This window comes from Odocoileus virginianus, chromosome 21 (assembly GCF_023699985.2).
Source record: "Odocoileus virginianus isolate 20LAN1187 ecotype Illinois chromosome 21, Ovbor_1.2, whole genome shotgun sequence".
In the NCBI taxonomy this organism is placed as follows: domain Eukaryota; kingdom Metazoa; phylum Chordata; class Mammalia; order Artiodactyla; family Cervidae; genus Odocoileus; species Odocoileus virginianus.
In genome coordinates, this window is record NC_069694.1 from 39795559 (window position 1) to 39813443 (window position 17885).

General features: G+C 38.4%; 1 protein-coding gene across 3 annotated transcripts in view; it reads right to left on the reverse strand.

Annotated features, from left to right (window-relative positions):
- Window positions 1–17885, reverse strand: part of PPP3CA (protein phosphatase 3 catalytic subunit alpha) — a 309840-nt gene that overhangs the window by 143615 nt on the left and 148340 nt on the right. For 2 of the 3 annotated variants that reach the window (XM_020884235.2, XM_020884233.2), the window contains exon 2: window positions 4731–4931. In XM_020884235.2, the coding sequence (XP_020739894.1) occupies window positions 4731–4931 (201 nt within the window). Of the gene's footprint in view, window positions 1–4730; window positions 4932–5237; window positions 5260–17885 lie in introns of those variants that run through there. The other variant, XM_070452186.1, reaches the window with a different exon arrangement.

Consider the following 17885-nt stretch of genomic DNA (forward strand, 5'->3'; position numbering starts at 1 on the left):
CAAGACTTTCTTGGCTTCCCTGCACTCCTTGTTCTGAGTTCCCATACTAGTTTATAGGCTCCTCAATTATAATCCTTATCAGGTTTTATAGTAATTATCTATTTATGTATTTAACTCCTCAGATAGACCCCTTGAGTCTTCTAGTCAAGGACTATATACGCCTCATGTGTTTCATCATTCACAGTTCTTAACTTTCTGAAAGAGTTCTCAATCTACATTCAGGACAAATAGGGTCCAAACTAGTTAACAGTTCCTATAACTCAAAGACATAATATAATAATCAATGGACTCTATTAGGGAAACCTTAGCCATTTAGAAGATAGGAAAACTTTTTAGTTTCAAGTTAGCTCTATCCAGGTGCATATTTCTAAATTTGCTTAAAAAAATCTTGGTCATATACTTTCATTTCATCAGTAGTTTGATGTACATATATTTCAGCAAATATCTGCTTCAGTTTTCTTGTTATATTCTGACCACTGAGAGAGCAGAGACCAGGTCTTACTCACCTGTGTATAACACATACCACTTGTATCAGGTAAATATTTGGTAAATTGAATTCCCAAATGGGTTGGATCTTAGTTTGGCTACTATTACAAAATATCTTTGACTGGGTAGCTGAAATAGCAAACACTGATTTCTCACAGTTCTGGAGGCTGGACAGTCCAAGATCAAGGTGCTGGCATAGTCAGTGTTTGGTAAGGGCTCTATTCCTGGTTTGTAGATGGCCATCTTTCTACTGCATCCCCACATGGAAGAAAGAGAGAGGGCTCTCATCTCATGCTCTTCTCATCAGGGCACTAACACCATCATGAAGGGTCCATCCCCAGAACTCATCTAAACACAATTACTTCCCAAAGATGCCACCTTCCAAAACATCACAAAGAGGACTAAGGCTTCAACATATGATTATCGTGGGGACACAAACATTCAGCTCATAACAAGTTGCCACACAGATATTTGGCCACAGTTTTTAATGATCCATTTGTCTGTTTGCAAGGGAACACAGAAAACTTCAACTCAATTTAAAAAAAAGAAAGATTCAAAAAGAAGGAAAATATTTTCCTTCACAAAATGCCTCCAATATAGAAACACAAACTTCAAATTAAATCTCGGAAACAGCCATCATTCCTATCAAGCAAGTTAGTTTAGAAGAAAGAGCAAAATGTGACTCATACCTCCCTTGTTTTGACTGGGGACCCAACACTAATCCTCATCTCAACTCCCATGGCAACCGTTCCTGGTTTATCTAAATCTATGCTTCAGGAGGGTAAGGTACAGAGAGCGTTATCTCCTCCCCCACGGGACACATGGGAGGAGCCACCCTGCGGACTAGGCAGCTTCCTGGTCTTTCTCCAAAATCAAAAGTACAGAATTTTAAAGGAAAAAAATCCTAAATGAACATAAACTTTTTACCACTTTAAAAACAACTGAAGGGGAGGGAATGAGGGAAGCTGGACAGCTTTATAAATTTAAACATGAAAAAACTGCTAAAGGAATGAAATAAGAGTCCAGATTTCAAATTAACAGGACACTAATATCTGGATTTTTCTTTAAGTGGGAGCAAACCATGCGTGGATGGTTAGCACATCCATGCGCTAATGAGGAGTTAGCACAACTCTTTAAACAACTAAGAGTGAAATGGTTTTATTAATTAAAAAAATAAGAGGAAAGAAAAGAAGAGGGAAAGCTGGGGAGTGGACTGTGTGCATAATTATGAAATATTTGCCATTTGTTTGGTTTGTGATGTTACATACCTGCTCCAGTTCAAGTTGAATTCCAAACAAGAAAGTTACTGGTCAGTTCCTACCCACATCACTCACCTTACATTTTAGGAATCTGACATACGTAAGTGAGAGACTATTTCTAATACCACTTGAAAACCACCATATGGTCAGGCTTCAGGCTTTTTCTCCCTACATTAGAAGTCCTTGCTTCTCTGCAAAGTCCTTGGTTCTTTCCCTTTAATCTTTTTTCACAGATTCTCATTTACAAACTCGAATATTTTCTTCTTTCTCCCTCTCCTCTTCCACTTCTTTCTCCTCCGAATTGTTTCTTAAGGTCTCCATTTTACTTAAGTGTGGAATTCTGAACTATATAAAGAATTCACTACCCTGAAGATTTGGAAGGATAAACTATGCCTTTTATCGCATAACCTAGTATCAGTAAAGTATAACTTTATTGATTCAGTTATTCAAATAATAAATGTTCTAAATATAAAAATTTAGCTCCATGTTCAGCTGTTCAGATGAAATAAAATCTCAGAACAAAATCATATATCATAAAATGCTACAAAATAAATTCTAAGAAGTATCTTGAAATGCAAAGGCACAGTAATTTTCTCCAATCAGAACACCCTGATCTTATTTTGCAGTCCTCTGTGTTTCAGCTTGCAAGTTCATGGGTTGAAATGCAAAGCTATGAATTTAACTTTCTGGTAAATTATATGCAAAAGAGGTTTTTTTTCCCCCCCCCTTTTAATGGAAATATTAAAATAAATTAATCCTACCACTTTTATTGCATATCTTTATAGAAAAGGGGGAAAGCTATCACTGCAATGGAATCTGCTAGAGGTTCCTTAGAATCATGCCTTCATCAAGAAATAAAACAATTCTCTAATGAAAGGTTTTTCCTGCTTGGGTTATATTTCACTAGTGATACATATTTTGTGATGTCTCCATAGCTGCTTCTGTCACTATTTAAAAGACTTTGTATTTTTTCTCCCTCAGGGAAAGTTAAGCAGCATTGAGTCCTGATTTCTAAATTCTCTTCATATCTATGTTCTGAAATTTGCCAAAATGACGGCTGCTATCTCTCTAGAAAGAATGACCCCCAACCTCTATTGAACATGAGGGCAGTTAGTCAATAGATCCCAGAAAGGTTCAGGGATAAAACATCACAAATTCAACTTTTACAGAATGATGCTATGTGTTCTCTTACGACAGAGCTTCATCACATAGATGAGCTGACTGCATCCAAGGAAATATAGTCCCTTAAATGCTTATTTCACATGTTTCCTTTTAGTTATAATTATAACCTTCATTAATACCTACTGGCTCATTAGTGAGTCTAACATGAATTCTCCATTGGAAGTCACACATTATCATGTGAAATGGAGAAAAAAATCATGATATTATAACACATACCATTTATCATGTTTATTACATTATATGATAATAAAATATTAAGCCATTCATTCTTACCAAAACCAAATAATCCAAATGATACAGAGATCATTTAAAGCTACTATTTTGCCATCTATTTATTGGTGGAATTTACAGTCAGTTTTTTAAGGTAGCTTCTTTGCTGATGGATTCCACACTACTATTTAGATAATAAATTTTCTCATATTTTCATATCTAAGAAAGTAAAGCATATTCATATTTGTTCTGTTCTTATATGACCACAGTGTCTGTAAGTCAAAGATAATAATGCATGACTGCATTTTGACACATGAAAAATGGGGATCATTGTCATGCACACAAGGTAAGTATATAGCTTGATTTATTCACCACTGGTCCAACACTGACTTCCCACTGAAGTCGATTTCTCCTGCTACCTGGCCCCAAACGCATTCATTATTTTTTTGAATTACAAATAAGAGAAATACTATGGCTAACCCAAAGCAAAATATATATGTCAATTTCTTTGGAATAGGAATATTCAGAGGTATTATGATCAAAGAAGGTCTAGCCTGATATTAAAGAGAGCTTATCTTGCTCCAACCAGTCACCTTCAAAAATATATTTCAAGGTCAATAATATTAAAAGTATATGAAGGTTTGGAAGAAAGAAGCAATCAGTAGTATATATGAAATATTTCAGAATTTCTTTTTATTTATAAAAGGATAAAATCCTATGTTTAAGTTTTTTCCCTTTGCCAGAATGATAATTAAGGAGAAAATACATGCTTTTAAGCTTCTCTAAAAACAAATACCTGAAAATTTAGCAAACTTCACAAAGTATAGCTGAAAAGTCTCTACTAACCAACCCTCTATACCATACTAAACTTTTTGACAAGATTTAATTTTTATGGTCTAAGAGAAGTTCCACTTATGCAAAGTATGAATCTGCTCTTAAGGAGTAAGAGAACAAAAACATTCAAAAAACAGACATATTTTCGAGACACAGAATGCTATAGGAAGGAGAGAAATTTGGTCTTCTTCCTGAAATTCAGTGGTTCTCAAACTTTAATGTGCACCAGGGTCACCTATATGACTTGATGAAATAGATCATTAGGTTTCACCCTAGAAAATATAGTGCAGTATAGTTCTGGGGTGGGGGCTGAGATGGTATGTTTAATAAGTTTCCAGGTGATGACGACAGTGATGCTAGTCTGAGATGAAACACTGCTCTAACTTAGTCATGTAACCACTGTGGAAATATTCCTATGCTTTGTCTGATCTTTCGCAATGAATACCTTGTATTCTTCATGACAGTGAGTGTTCTACTGACAAAATATCACTTAGTTAAGGTTTTACTCCAGAACATCTCCATCACCTCTAAGCTGTCCACTACTCTGTAGAGCATCACATCATATGGCTATTTAGTACACGAAAATAAAGTTATTGTTACATATGTATAAAATCTTTACTTCCTGATGTACAGATTTGGCAGTAAACAATTAAGATGATGAAGGCCTTTGAAGACTCAGTGGTATCTAGGACTTTTGATCTGAAGCTATAAACAGCAAGTGTGGGTTCCAAGTGGACAGCCTCTGTGCTCAGGCCTTACCTGTGACTGGAGCATCAATATCCAGCAAGTTTTTTTCCTGTCGAAGAATGGAAGCCCCCTCTGTTATTATTCTCAATGCAACGGTCTCTTCAAGCCTGCCCTCCTTCATGAGATGTGCCTTTAAGATATCCACACGAGGTTTCCCATCGTTATCAAACACTTCTTTTGCCGTAAGCCGGTGACTTGGAGGAAATGGGACAGCTGAAAGAGAAGAAATCAAAGGATCACATTAGTCGAAACTCAACAACAGAAGATTCAATAATAACTACCAAATGTCCATCCCTATCACTCACCACCTATTGGAGCATTTTTAAAGTTCATATTCAAATATGATCCAGGGCTATCAAGAACTAAAGACTGTCTTCCTTAATTCAAGATGTAATGTGACTGCTGAAAGGAAATGTACAGTTCTTATTCATCCAGTACTTATCTCATGCATCTAAAAGCTACAAGAATTATTTGTTTGTTAGGCGAAACAGCAGAAGAAAAGCAAAAGAAAAGACTTACTATCCATCCATCCATTCAATTTTGACTCAGGTAAAGATGTTTCTCCACTAAAAAGTAGGCTCCTCTACTGGGATAAGAGGAATGAGACACAGCCTGCCAGACCAGATTTCCAACCAGTGGGAGTCACATCCCTGAGTAAACTGACTGACTCACTGTTTAGGGAGAGAGCAAGAATCTGAGACCGAAAAGGCAAAAACGCACTGAATATCAAACAGAAAATCAGGACTTGTAAGCGCATGTATGAAACGAAACTTGAACAGCAGGAGGACAGTATGACATCGAGAGGAGACACTGGCATTTAGGAACAGAGATTGACCCCAGGTCTTCTGCATTGCAGGCGGATTCTTTACCATCTGAGCTCCTCTTTACCAGAGGAGCCCTAAGAAAGTAAGTGTTAGAGGCACAGTCCCCCAGGCTTCTCTGTCCATAGAATTCTCCAGGCAAGAATACTGGAGGGGGTTGCTGTTCCCTTCTCCAGGCATCAAACCTGGGCCTTCCACGTTGACAGCAGATTCTTTACCATCTGAGCCTCCAGAGGAGCCACATGATGTAATGTCAAATCCACTTATTGCTCAGACTTAGAGCCAAACATACTCTCTTTCAACCACGCACCTGCCTTTTTAACAGTAAGACAGTCTCTTGCAGCTACTGTCATTCTTCACATCTCTGAATACATTCATCCACTCATCCAGCCAGAGGACAGTCACTAAATTCCTACAACGTGCCAGGACATCCAAAGGCCCGCAATCAGAGATCGTATTATAACGGTTAATAAATGGCACATAAGCCCTTCAGTGGGGGAGACTCATTATTTCTTTATTTTACACAAGAGTTCATTTACAGGATAACTCAGACCTACCAGAAATATCTGGAAGAAGCACAAACAGTGTCTCATGTTAACTTTCACCGGCCATGTGCATTATGCCACATGCCTAAGAACTCCATATGAAGCTCCCCTCTTAATGTCATGGATTAAACCTAGGCCGCTTACCTCCTAAAAGTGTCTCTCACAGAAGCAAGATTTAGAATAGACCTATGCCAAGACATGGTGTGCAATCTAACAGCACAGATTTGTTATCCAAGAGAAATTACAACCACTTAAGAGAAAAGAAAATTCAGGAAATGAATATGTACTAATGGATGCAAGCGGATGTTCCTAACAATCCAAGCATATCTACTGAACTATGCTACCAAGATGAAGTGGGAGTGGCGTGAGTAGGGCTTTCATGGTCAGATGAACCCGGGTGCAAACCTTGGCACTGAGCATTCACCAGCTACATGACCCTGGGAAGCTAAACAACCTCCTTTGGCTTCAGTTAAGTCATACTGACTCAGTGGACATGAATTTGAGCAAACTCCAGGAGTTGGTGAAGGACGGGGAAGCCTGGTGTGCTGCAGTCCATGGGGTCACAAAAAGCTGGACATGACTTAGCAATTGAACAACAACCTCACCTGTAAACTGGGGATTATATCTATCTGAGGGCTTCTCTAATCACTAAAGTAAATAGTAACAGTAGTAGCTAACATTTATAGAGTGCTTCATTTTATGCCAGGCATTGTTTGGGTAATAAAGTCAGACACAACAATAAAGCTGTAAGACGAGTAAGGCATAAGCACAAGTGTTTATACATAAACTTATTTGGTCCCTATAACATTACTCTAGGGGAGAAACTTGAGACAAATATCTTAAGCACCTTGCCCAAGATAATCACTTAGTGATTTATATGTAGACCCACTGAGCATAAACTCTGGCAGTCTGATGCCAGAATACTTGTGTTAACAGCTTCGCCACACTGCTTCCCAGAAAGTACTTAAGACAGTGCTTCATAATTAAAAAGTGATGAGTAAGTCACTTTCTAGAATAGAAATTGCAATGAATCCTGAGAGATATTTCTTATAAAGACCACTTTCATTTTCAAAAATTATTTGAATAGTACAATTATTAGAACAGGTATATAATACAAAAGCAAAAGGTGAAATGAAAGACAAAATGCACACAGAAAATAGTACACTGTTTGGCTGTGTTGTGAACAATGTCTATATAGTTATGTGTGCTGTGTTTAGTCGCTTAGTCATGTACGACTCTTTGCAACCCCATGGACTGCAGCCCTCCAGGCTCCTCCATCCATGTGGATTCCCCAGGCAAGAATAGTGGTTTGCCAAGCCCTCCTCCAGGGGATCTTCTAGTCATAGTGCTGTAAAAACCAATATTAATAACCTTCTGAAATACACCCATTACTAAAATATCTGTATTATTTTGGTAAGTGCGATAAGTCCTGTTGGGTACAGAGTACAAACTATAATCAAAAGAGCAGAGGGCTTTCCCACTATATATCTTAAGTTGTATGATTTTTTTCTCCAGTGTTTTGTCTTATACAGGTTTTGAATTTCTTTGATTTTTATTGTGTGTACTGAATACTGCATATGTACTATTCTAATTGCTCGCTCTAATTTACCACAAATAAAAGACCTGTTAATCACATACCACAAAAAAAAGAGTAAAAAAAAAAAGCATAACATCAAAGCATAATATAAAATAAAGAAAAAGAAAGTTCAACAATTAAATGAAGAGGAGAAAAAAGAAAAAATGAAGTCATTAGACTTCTGGCACTTGGGGAGTGTTTTGTTCATTTTGTTTCTTTGCCCTCCCTTCTTTTCTTGCCTAATAAAATGTGCAAACATTTCAGTGGCCACATATCTTTACCTGGGTCTTTCTATTAGGTTTGAAATTAGAAAACACCTTACCTGGTAGCTACTCAAAATTCCCCAGAGGTCTCATAGGGGTAGAAATGAGGAAACTTCAAAAGGACACTTGGGGTAAGACCATGAGCTAATTTTTCTTTCCCCCTAGAGAGTTTCTAAGGTATGACCTGGACAACTGTCAAGGTTTCAGTGACTCCGCAAAACTGTCAAGCAATAATCATAGGAACATAGAAGGGAAGGAGGCTGATTTATTGTTAGGCACTGGGTCTCTGTCACATACACACTGTTCTATGTGCTCAGTTGCTCAGTCGTGTCTGACTCTTTGCAGCCCTGTGGACTGTAGGCCCCCCGGCTCCTCTCTCGATGGCATTCTCCAGGCAAGAATACTGCAGTGAATTGCCATTTCCTACCAGGGGTCTTCCCGACCCAGGGATCAAACCCATATCTCTTGCGTCTTCTGCATTGCAGGCAGATTCTTTACCATTAGCACCACCACATACTAGTGACCTTATTAAACTAAAAATGGATCAAAGGTTAAAAAGAGCTGAAGTATTTAAGAAGGTGAGAGGTGAAAGGAGAGCAGGCCAGGTGACCTTCATGAATCAGACTTTCTCCAAGTCGCTAGACTCTCCCAAAGCCAAGATCACTGCAATAACAGATGCTCCCACCTTTCACTGCATCTCTTACCTGCCAGTAATTGCTATTCCTAAGGTAACTGGCGAAGGTAAAGCCACCTGCATTGAGATATTGGAAATGGTTCCAAATAAACAGCAGTGAGAAAAAAGAGGGAAAAGGCCAATCAGAGGTCTCTATTTCCAACCAAATGATAGAGACACTGATAGGATGGGCTCCTTAACCAGTTAAACAGATGGCAAGGCCTGCAGGGAACCAAGATGCGGTCAGCCAGAGACAAGTTTTCTAGGACAAAACTAAGAGTGGGCTAATATTTGTGTATTTGTGCACCTTTTGGCTTCATAAAGAAAATATCAGCCACACAAAGGTCACATTTATTTGCTTTCTCTTCTCACCCAACGCCCTACAAACAGACCTGTGCCAAATACTGAACAAAAACTTCGTGGACCAAAGAGTCCAATGTGCTTAGAAAACATTTCTTCCATTAACTCACTGCATTCTCTCTGGGCTCCAAAATCACTGCAGACAGTGACTGCAGCCATGAAATTAAAAGACACTTGCTCCTTGGAAGGAAAGCTATGTCAAACCTAGACAGCATATTAAAAAGCAGAGATATAACTTTGCAGACAAAGGTCCTTATAGTCAAAGCTATGGTGTTTCCAGTAGTCATGTATGGATGGGAGAGATGGATCATAAAGAAGGCTGAATGCCAAAGAACTGATGCTTTTGAACTGTCATGCTGAAGAAAACTCTTGAGAGTCCCATGGATAGCAAGGAGATCAAACCAGTGAATCCTAAAGGAAATCAACCCTGAATATTCACTGGAAGAACTGATGCTGAAGTTGAAGCTCCAATACTTTGGCCATCTGATGTGGAGAGCCTACTCATTGGAAAATACTCTGATGCTAGGAAAGACCAAGGGCTGGAGGAGAAGGGGATGACAGAGAATAAGATGGTTGGATGGCATCATTCAACCATGACTCAATGGACATGAGTTTGAGCAAGATCTGGGAGATGGTGCAGGACAGAGAAGCTTTCGTAGTCCATGGGGTTGCAAAGAATCAGACATCACTGAGAGACTGAACAACAATAACACTTGATACAACATAATGGGATTTCCCCTTCCTTCCTTTGCCTTGAGGATGACCACAAGTCGCTTTCACTGATACATGAGTAGGCCAAGATTGGAAGAATTAAGTTTGTGCATGCTAATAAAAATTCTGAAAAAACTGTTGATGTTTGGGCTGACTCAAACGATGTTCTCAAAATTGCCTGTTAAGAATACGGTGTCACCAAAGACTTCTTAGAAGCATCCTAAAAATAACCAGAAACCTTCTCAGCTTTCCCTACTTCATAATTCCCATTCAGTGTCTTTTTTGTTATTGTTGTCAAATGAAAGCAAAGTAGCTAAAATATGGGACATGTAAGTCCCTGACTGATTCCTGCCACAAATTACCAAGTCTTTAAATGCAGACAACATGCTGGACTAGGATTGTGTTCCCATGTCACTGACTGGATAGGATAAGATATGTCTCTTTCCTATTAGTTGATGCCACCAGAGTGTCCATCTATCTGATAGAGTATGTGTGTTCGTGTGTGTTCTGTCATGCTCAACTCTTTGCAATCCTATGGACTGTAGCCTGCCAGGATCCTCTGTCAAAGGCAAGAACACTGGAGTGGGTTGCCACTTTCCAACCCAGGGATCAAACCCGTGCCTCCTGCATTGGCAGGCAGATTCTTTACCACTAGTGCCACCAGGGAAGCCTTGCTATCTGATAGGGAGGAAGGTTAAAAGTCTAGGGATCAAAGTCACATGCATCCAATATTGGCATCGATGTAACAATTACTGAAGGTCTTGTCAATTAGGCATTCAGCAGTAGCGAAACTCATTCCAAGTCAAAAAAGCCTGCAGCCAGAGTATTCCTAGCCCTGGGTTCTGGCTGACTAAGTGGACCACACCTCAGAGTAGGGTCCCCTGAGAGTTGGGCTAGAGGTCAGTCTTACACAACTATGAGGTTGCCTCAGTAGCCACAGGTGATCTGTATCACTCTGTGGTAGACCCAGGTACCTGCCTTTCTGTTTCTCAACTCTGAGCCACTGTGACCACTACTGAAGGAATTCCTACAATTTGACACGAAATATTCATGAGTCACTGTCATGGTGACACCTCCCTTCACTGGAAGGAAAAGGAGGATACCTGCTGCCTGACCTCTTCCTGGAATAGTCTCACAAATGCTGACAAGAGAGAACCACCGGCATAAGAAAACATTTAGCCAAGTGACTTTTTCAAATCTTGGTTTGGCTTTAAGTTTTTTGTTTCCTCAAACAAAATGACACCCAGAAATGTAAGGATATCCAAAGGAAACAAGAGCCTAAAGCAGATTGTTTCCCTTCTTCCCTATGATGGCTGTTAAAGTGAGCTCACAAAATCCGGGGGCCCTTTGGAGTAAAATTAGAAAACTCCCAATTCAGACCAACTGCTGACCCCCTCATAGTAAACATGAAGGAAATGAAGTTCAAAGGAGAGGAACAGTGAACTGCCCAAGGTCACAGGATTAGTCAGTGGCAAAACCAACACTACATTTAGGTCTCTTGGTCTATCTTCCAGCACTTCACCCTCCAGATCTGTTCTGTCCAGTATGGAACTGACTGGCCACATGATGGCCAAACACTTGAAGAGTAGTCAGTTCAAACCAAGCAGTGTTATGAAGCTGTAAGACACTCTGAATTTAGAACACTTGATATAAGGGGGAAAATATCTCTTTTAACATTCCTATGCTGATTACATGTTTTAATAATAAGATCTATTGGGCTACATTAAATAGGTCCTATTAAAATTATTTCAAACTCTTCCTCTTCTTAATTTCACTACTAGAATATTTAAATTGCATAAATGGCTTATATTCCATTATTATTGAACAGTGATGCAGCCTTCTGAACAAGTAAATGAGAACAGGGTGAGTGGTGGAAATTATATTCTTCACTCTTTCTCCTCTTTCCACTTCAGTTCCTGCAAAACTTCAAACGATCTCAAAAACGACTGCACGTTGGAATTGCTTTTAAAAATAAATGATGCCAGGCCCAGCCTCTAGAGCTTCTGCTTTAACTTGTCTCGGGTAGGGTCAGGACAGTGGCAGGTTTTTAACAGAAGCCTGGGGATATTAATGTGAAGTTCAGACTGAGATTCACTGACCTATCTATATCCTAAGTAAAAACAAACAAAACAGGCAGTTTAATTTCCCCACCTAAACATATGCTCCGGGATGTCAACCAGCAACAGCAGACACACCGTCTCTCTACAAGTGCAAACCTCTATTTCATCTCTCTCTGTAATAAGAATGTGTCCAGGAGCAACTCTGTCCCATATTTCACATGGCTACTCTCTGCACAAGGCCTGTCTGAGATACTTACACCAGCACACGCTAAGAGAAGAGCTTAAGGAGATCACACGTCACATGCAACTTAAAACACACTCTCGCCTGGCCTCCACAGACGGGCACTCCATTTATTCCCTCCTGGACACCTGTATATGTCACAAACTACTATTCTAATCTAAAATATCAATCAATCAATCAATTGGCCATCAGGCCTTTTAAGCACCTTCTATGCACTGTATTGGGCTTCCCAGGTGGCGCTAGTGGTAAAGAACCTACCTGCCAATGTAGGAGACCAGGGTTCGATCCCTGGGTCAGGAAAATCCCCCGGAGGAGGAAATGGCAACCCACTCCAGTATTCTTACCTGGAGAACCCCATGGACAGAGGAGCCTGGCAGGCTACAATCCATAAGGTCCTAAAGAATCAGACACAACTGAAGCAACTTAGCAGGAGCATGCACTGCATTCCATGCTAGCCAGTGACAAGGGTCAGGGAGAAGTGAGTGAAGGAAAACAAACGCAAGCAGAGCCAGACTCTAAAGAGCTTGCTATGCAGTATAATCATTAGCTTCTGCTTTAGATAGATGGCAAAGTGTTAAACTGCAAAACCTAAGGGCAAAATTTAAAGAAAATGAGAGATGATGTAAGCAGTAAGAAAAAAAAAGTCTTTATGCTTGGGTTCCCAGAAACCTTATCTATAGTCACACACTTCTTTTCTCTAAAGTATTGAATAAACATCTAATTCTTTAGATGACTCTGTCTTGAAAGTAAGTAATAAAAAAACAGAATATGCTAATTGCAAGATACAGTATTCCAGCTACAATATACAAAAGTAGCTCCATCATCAGTAATTTAATACATGGAGTCTGATCCTACTTCTAAACAGAGTGACTGAAGTGAAAGTCACTCAGTCGTGTCTAACTCTTTGCAACCCCATGGACTATATAGTCCAGGGAATTCTCCAGGCCAGAATACTGGAGTGGGTAGCCTTTCCCTTCTCCAAGGGATCTTTTCAAACCAGGGATCGAACCCAAGTCTCCCACATTGCAGCCAGATTCTTCACCAACTGAGCCACAAGGGAAGCCCAAAATGATGGGGTGCATAAAAGGAAATACTAGTGATTTTTCACTAAATTTTCTTTGGGTTCTAACACTGAGCAATTAGGTTTGCTCTACATTCTTCTAGGTTTAAAAACATTCTATCAGTATGGAGATACACATTTATTATACATGCACAGAATGTCTATATGCAAAAAACATGTTGTGTGGGAAAGCTTAAAGATTAACCACAGCTGGCCTTTAAGAAAAACTGTAGAAAGGTATTTACTAGGTTCCTACTTATGCTACTCCTGTGGATATTCATCAGCTGTTTATTTGAAAGCCTATGACTTTCATTATAGATATTGGTGATGGTGGTTGTTTAGTCGCTAAATTGTGTCTGACCCTTTGAGACCCCATGGACTGCAGTCCGTCAGGCTCCTCTGTCCATATGGGATTTCCCAGGCAAGACTACTGGAACTGGTTGCCATTTCTTTCTCCAGGGGATCTTTCAGACCCAGGAATCAAACCTGCTTCTCCGGCTTGGTAGGAAGATTCTTCACCAATGAGCCACTAGGGAAGCTGACTGTAAATATCAATGCCTGTCAAACTAAAATATGCTTGTCCATCTCAAGTATGGTTGACTATTAATCTTATAAAGAGAAACATGTGGCCCCACTTAAGCTAAAAAAATTCTTCACTTAGGTTTATACACAAAACTTCAATTATTAACTTATTGTTGCTTTGTCTGTCCACTGCTATGAGGACCTCATTTATCCTTAGCAGATACCTCTTCACGCATCCTCTCTGAATACTACCACATAGGTCCTGAGCTTTAAAATATATTCAGTGTATATGTACTGATCATTTCACTAGCAAACTGAACACCTCATTTGGTTCTCTTGAATGTTTACATGCACATTAACATACAACACAATGGTATTTTATGTAACGTCCCCAAAATGTTAATAAAAGGGCAGTCTTTTATTAAAGACTGCAAAACATATTATCATACACAGCACTTTCTGATCCTAAATCTGAAATGTACTAAACACAATTCTTTAATAAAGATCAGATGTGAATGAATGCAAATAATTATTTTTCCAACAACAAGGGATAAGTAATTAATGAAAATGTACACCTTAATGGTACAATCAGAAGCTCTTTTAACTGTCTGAATTTCAAAATAATTTTCCTTTAAAAATATTCATTAATATATAGCTACTCCCTATCCTTTCCACATACAGCTTTTCTTATTTTCTGGCCACTACACATTCTTGAATAGGACTCAAAGACATGGTCCACAGCTTGCTCCACATGAGGTCCTGGGCTGTTCTATCACAAAACTCCTTTGAAGTTGTGATATTTTGTTTAGCTCATTTAATTACTAGAAAAATTGTAAGTGGCTTACATAATGAATTATGCAATAATGATTCAACATGAAAGATTACTTAACAGTCTTATTTTAATTTTCAAAATATCTCAGCATTATGTTAAAGCTAAAATGAAATATGATTTTTTAGTTAAAATTTAAAAGTTATGTGCACAAGTTCTGTGATTAACATGTGGGTAAGGCCAATAATAAATTATATTATACATGTGCAAGATAAAAACAAAATTATATTTAGTGGTACTGATACATGGTATTGAACATTTAAACTAAGAATTTAAATTAAATATTAGATAGTTTAGATATTTAAATTAAATTATATATTTTAAAATGTCTTAACATATAATTGAAGGTGCATTGTTTTAAAAGGGTATACTCTATAGTGATCTTTTTTTGCTTGATTAATTTTGTTTGGTCTTGATTTTAAATAAAGACAGTCATATCATTTACACCAGTAGGTACCCAAGCTATACTGAATTTCAGAACTAGATGAAATGGCTACAGCAATATTTTCACCAAAGGGTATTTATAGTAATCTCTGGACTAGTAAATTTACAGCAATGCATTAAATTCCATTCACTTGGATCCACTTACATAGAGGGCTTTTTACTTATTTATTTTTTGCCTTGAACATTTTCTTTTTCTCTGGAGGTATATGTCACACGAGGAGATAAAAATCAAGAAACAAACAAGACACTTTAAGACAAGATGAATTTATCTCCCAACTGAGCATATCCCTATGAACACAGTAATTATCTCTTAGGAATGAAGAGTATCCAGGGATTCTAAAACTTTATTTAACCCAAGACATACTTTATCACTCAGAAATTCTCAACTCCATAGCCTAAGACATGAAATACAAGGAAGGATTTAACTTGAACTGGAGTTGAACTACTTGATTAGAAATTTGTTAATAAATGTAAACTTTGGAAATATGTGCATTTAAAATAGCAAACCTGAACAACATAATGTGTGTCTTAATCTTCAATCCTAAACTTGTAAGTTAATATATAAAAAAAAAAATCAATTTATGCCCACACACAATTCTTTCAAGTTCATTATTCAGCTATAGATGCCCACACATTTTCTATGCCCATGTGCCCACCCATGGTCCCCATCCCCGATAGTTATAAGTAGTCTACAGACATCAAAATACTTTTTTTTCTTCTAATGAATAAACTCTCTCTTCTTTGAAAGGTCTTGATGAAATGGCAAATCTATGACCTAATGATATCAAATGAGGTAAATCCTAAGTGGCAATAGAAGGATGTTACCATGTTACCACTTTTGCATAACTGTTTAAAAAATAATGAATTTGGCATATAGCCTTATATCTGTGCGCCACAGTGAAGCAAAGATTGAAATACTTTACCTCAGAGTCACCCCCCAGAGAGCCCAGGGCAGAAGCTAAATTCCCAGGTTTGCCCTTAATTGCCGGCTCTCTTGCTCTGCGTCCCCTAGTCCCCATGGACTCAGTGGTGAAACCCTGGGCCCTCTGGGCCTCCTAGTGTTCTAGTAATGCTTACCCTGGTTGCTTTACTCTGAGGCCCAGACCTGCTTTCATCCACACTCTCTGGTCTGCCTTTTCTAAGAACCACCCACTCATATGAATAATACAGAAGCATACAGGAGGTCCCAATTCTCCGCACCTCAAGTATGTACTCCCCAAATCATGATCTTCACACATCTATTTAAAACCTGGAATGCTCTAGTGAATACCACCCACAATTGTACCCTCTCAAACTTCATTTTCATGTATTTCATTTATCCTTAAAATGTACTTGTCAGTTTTTATTTTAAATCAAACATGCAGTTCTTAATCTATCTGATGGAGAATGTCTGATTTCATAATAAAGCTGCAACAGACTGCATTCCCTTCCTCAGTAAAGAAGTACTCTTAAGAAAGATTTTCCACTCTTAAGCAGCACATATTTTGTGCATAAAGAAAATTCTCAAATAACTAAAGAAATAGATTGCTGGGATTATAATGCCAATTGCAAATTACAGGTAACACTAAGTTTCAACCTTTAATGATTCAATCATCACTATTCAAAAAAAAATCAGAATAATTAAATAGATAGATAACGATCAAGTCCCACTGAAAGTTTAAGTCCAGTGCCCCAGCATTTGATAGATAGTCAATCAATATGTTTCTGAATGAATGCAAAAATGACTTTTTTCCTCCTTATTCACTCAGAATTTGGATAAAATTTCTGTGGCACTAGAAGTACAGATAGTCCCCAATTTACAGCAGTTCAGCATATGATTTTTAATTTTTCAACTTTACCACCACACCAAAGATATGCATTTGGTAGAAACTGTACTTCTAATTTTGAAGTTTGATCTTTCCCCAGGTAGTACTATGCAGTATAATACTCTCTTTGACCCAGGCTCCCAATCAGCCAAGCATTAATGATACTCTAACAACCACTGTGTTTTTCTCTTTCAATACAGTATTCAATAAATTATGTGAGATATTCAATGTTTTATAAAGAAAATAGGCTTTATGTTAGATGATTTTGCCCAGTGTAGGCTAATGTAAGTGTTCTGACCACATTTAAGGTAGGCTAGACTAGGCTAGGAGAAGGAAATGGCAACCCACTCCAGTATTCTTGCCTGGAGAATCCTGTGGACGGAGGAGCCTGGTGGGCTACTGTCCATGGGGTCTCACAGAATCAGACACGACTGAAGCGACTTAGCATGCATGTATGCACTGGGGAAGGAAATGGCAACCCACTCCAGCATTCTTGCCTGGAGAATCCCAGGGACAGAGGAGCTTGGTGGGCTACCTACCGTCTATGGGGTCGCACAGAGTCAGACACGACTGAAGCAACTTAGCAGCAGCAGCAGACTAGGCTATGATATTTGGTAGATTAGATGCATCTACTAAATAAATTTTCAACTTACAGTATTTTTGACTTAGTATTGATTTACTGGATTTATTAAATAAATGATGGATTTATTCTATCATAAGTTGAAGAAGATCTGTAGTTTAAGAAGAAGAAAGAGAAAATGGCTTTGCTTAGATCTAAAAGTACATACGCAATTATAAAAAGGATAATCAAGGGCAAAAATAACTCAAACTGAAAACTTTATAAATATGTCTTTAAAAGTCATTAGAAGATTTCTTGTCATTACAAGAAAATGACCAAGAATCTCAGATGGTGGGGTGAGAGCTAGAGGACAATTCCCAGGATAAAACACACAGGCACGGTCAAAAGTGAGCAACAAAGAAAACTGGAAAGGAAAAGGGAAACAATCACTACAAAAAGTTTGAAGTACTCAATTTTTTTAAAGTCATTTCACTTTGAAGCTTCGTTTTTTTGGCCACGTCACACAGCTCACAGGATTCCCCGATGAGGGACTGAACCCCCACCTTCAGCAGTGGCAGTTAAAGTGCAGAGTCCTGACCACTGGACTGCCAGGAAAGTTCCCAGGACTGAATGTTTTAATACCACGTGTGAGGATCATATACAAAATCTGTTGCTATCTGTGATGTAAAATTGACCCA